This window comes from Lactuca virosa, chromosome 4 (genome assembly GCF_052849685.1).
Source record: "Lactuca virosa cultivar CGN04683 chromosome 4, Lactuca_virosa_CGN04683_v6, whole genome shotgun sequence".
Lineage (NCBI taxonomy): Eukaryota > Viridiplantae > Streptophyta > Magnoliopsida > Asterales > Asteraceae > Lactuca > Lactuca virosa.
In genome coordinates, this window is record NC_136429.1 from 201,862,178 (window position 1) to 201,865,564 (window position 3,387).

General features: G+C 43.1%; 1 protein-coding gene across 1 annotated transcript; it reads left to right on the forward strand.

Annotated features, from left to right (window-relative positions):
* The first annotated feature begins 915 nt into the window (after positions 1-915).
* LOC145105507 (uncharacterized) lies at positions 916-1,890 on the forward strand. Its single transcript, XM_079042599.1, has one exon. The coding sequence runs from the start codon at positions 916-918 to the stop codon at positions 1,888-1,890; it is 975 nt and encodes a 324-aa protein (XP_078898725.1).
* The last annotated feature ends 1,497 nt before the right edge of the window (positions 1,891-3,387 follow it).

Here is a 3,387-nt window from a genome sequence, read left to right on the forward strand (position 1 = left end):
GGGGGGAAGAAACTTTTGTGGGTTTATAAGCTTATTCCCTTGATAGGCCTTCAAAGGCTTTAGTGGATCAAAGGAATGGGCCAAGCCCACGCGCGCGCCTAGCCTAGCCTAGCACTAGCCGACGCCGCGAGTGCGCAAAATGGCGCGATTTAGGCGCACTTGGCACTTCGCACGACGCATCGGTCGCTGGGATCTGAGGAGCTTTTATTTTTGACGAGTTCGAGTCAAGCCGGTTTGACCGATCCGGTCAAATGGTTGACCGGCGTTGACTTCGTGGAGGATAAGTCATCGGGGCATTCTAGAAGGATCAGGAAACGGCTTGCTTGGAGAGCAATTCGTCGCCCTAGGGTTTCTGGGGCCGGCCTATGGGGGCCCGTTTCATGCCTTCTAGGGTTTCGATACCTATAAATACTGCTCCCTAGGAGCCATTTGACACACCCGAAAATCAGAGCTCTCTGCGGTTTTTTCTTCCAGTTTCCGAGTATTCACTTTGTGTTTATCGATTTCCAATGCTGTTGGAAAGTCGATAGATCTGCATTAAATCCTGGGGTTTTACTCTGTTGCTTACAGCCAGTAGAAGCGAAGTATAAACCTTTAAGGACAGGAGTCCGATCCGTGCAGTTATTTGAAGTTCAAGATCAGCCATCAACAGGTTGGTTTTACTTTTCTGTCTTGCATTTACTTTCGTCCAACAACAGGACAATCTTCTTCTTCCTTTCTTATAATCAAATCTAATCATGAAGGATTGATCTGGTTTTGGACGAAACTTGGTAAATATAATAATAATAATTGGATCTATTATTCGCAACTAATCGACACATAATTCTCAATATTATTTGTCGGTTTCCTTGCGTGTCTATTAGTTTGATATCTACATTCTTAAAGGTTTATATTTTGTGATAAATCAACAGACTAATGGACACTACTGCTAGCCTCCACTTCATGAACCAAGAGTTTGCCAAACTTGACCAATTCGATGGTCAGAACTACACCCGTTGGGCCGAAAAGGTCAAGTTCATGCTTCATGTTTTGAAGCTCTCCTTTGTGTTGGACCCAGAACTAGCACCAATTCCTGCTAATCCAATTCCCGAGGCTGGGAAAACTGTGGGCCCATCAGTCATCATAGAACTGGAAAAGCAAAGGACTCTGCGTAGAGAGTCTGAGGAACTGTGTGTGGGTCACATCAAGAACTCCCTATCTGATCGGCTCTATGATCTTTATGTGTCGGTCAAAGATCCAAGAGAGCTATGGAATGCGTTGCAACTTAAGTACAAGGCACATGAGGAAGGCACTAACAAGTACCTTGTGTCTAAGTACCTAGAGTTTCAAATGGCTGATGACAAATCAATCATGGAGCAAGTGCATGAGCTCCAAGTCATGGTCAAAAAGTTGAACGCACTTTCCATCCCTATTACAGAACTCTTTCAGGTTGGTGCGATCATCGCAAAACTACCACCCTCGTGGAAAGATTTCTCTAAGAGAATGATGCATAAATCTGAGGACTACTCCTTGGATGATCTGATGAAACACCTTCGCATTGAGGAGGAAACTCGCATCAGGGACAAGCGTGGTAAAGTCGGATCGAGTGTGCATCACGTGTCAGCTGGGGGTTCTAGTCACAAAGGCAAGTCTGGGGGACAGAACAAGAAGAACTTCGGACCCAAGAAACTAAGCTTCAAGAAATCGGGACATCAGAATCCTAACTCAAAGTCGAAGAGGTTCGGACCTTGCCACGTCTGTGGAGAGATTGGGCACTATGCGAGAGAATGCAAGGATCGCAAATCAGGACTGGTAGCACATGCAGTCGAGCAGGTGACTGACATGGTGGCAAGTGTGAAACTTGGAGAGATTTTTATGATCTCTTCCCTTACCCGAGCAATCAGTGCTTGAGGATGGTGCGTGGACACTGGAGCCACTGTGCATGTTTGTGGGAAACGAGAGAGCTTCCGCACTTACCGCCCAATGCCACATGGGACGGTCGTCGTCTGTGCTGATGGACACAGAGCTGAAGTTCAAGGAAGAGGTGATGTTCGGTTGAAGTTCACACGTGGTGAATGGGTAACCCTTCGAGATGTTCTTCATGTTCCTACTATCTCGAAAGGGTTGGTTTATGCGGACAAGTTTGACAAGGGAGGGTTCAAGATGGTGCTTGAGAGAGGAAAAATTGTGATCACTAAAGGCAGAAGATATGTTGGGAGGGCGAACAATTGTTCAGGGATGTATCGTTTATTCCTTAGTGATGAAGGTAGTGTGAGTGGTCCTAGTGTTGTGAGTGGTAGTTCTAGCGTTGCTAGTGTGTCAAGTGTTGATCATGATGTAATTGGTAGATTGGTTGCTAATGTGAATGAAGTGAACTTTTCTGGTTATTTTGTTTGTTCAATTTCTTTATGGCATAAACGTTTAGCTCACACTAATGTCAAAAATATTGAAAAAATGCAAACTAATGGAATGTTAAAATATGACACAAAAGATTTTGATAAATGTGAAACATGTGTGAAATCAAAGTTCACTAAGAAACCATTTCCATCAGTTAAGAGAAATACACCATTGCTTGAGTTGATTCATTCTGATATATGTGAATTAAATGGAATCCTTACTCGAGGAGGAAAAAGGTATTTCATCACATTCTGTGATGACTTCAGTCGATATCTACATGTTTATTTGCTGAGATCAAAAGATGAAGCTTTTGATGCATTTAAACGATATAAGGCTGAGGTCAAAAATCAACTTGAAAGACACATCAAAATTCTTCGCTCGGATAGAGGCGGGGAATATTTCAACCAAGAGTTTGACTCATTCTGTGAAGAGAATGGAATCAAACATGAGAGAACTTCATCATATACTCTCCAACAGAATGGTTTGGCTGAAAGAAAGAACCGAACCCTTTGTGAGATGGTCAACTGTATGTTGAACCAATCGGGTCAACCAAACAATCTGTGGGGGAAGCATTATTGATTGCTTGCTATGTTTATAATAGGATCACTAGTCGTGTGATTCCTACAAGCCCTTATGAGTTATGGAAAGGTAGAAAGCCTAACCTAGACTATTTGAAAGTGTGGGGTGTGTTGCTTATTATCGGACTCCCGATCCTAAGCGAACCAAATTGGGAGCACGAGCTAACAAGAGTATATTTATTGGATATGCTCACAATAGCAAGGCTTACCGATTATTAGATATTGAATCAGGTGTTGTTGTGGAATCCAGAGATGTGGAATTCTTTGAGGACAAGTTTTCTAGGGATGAAGAAAACTCCAGTCATACGACACCTACAAGTACTTCTCGAGAATTACTCCCACCTCCTCCTATTGTAGAGGAACCAAGGAGAAGTACTAGGGCTTGAATAAAGAAAATTTTTGGAGATGATTTCTATTCTTATTTGGTCGAAGG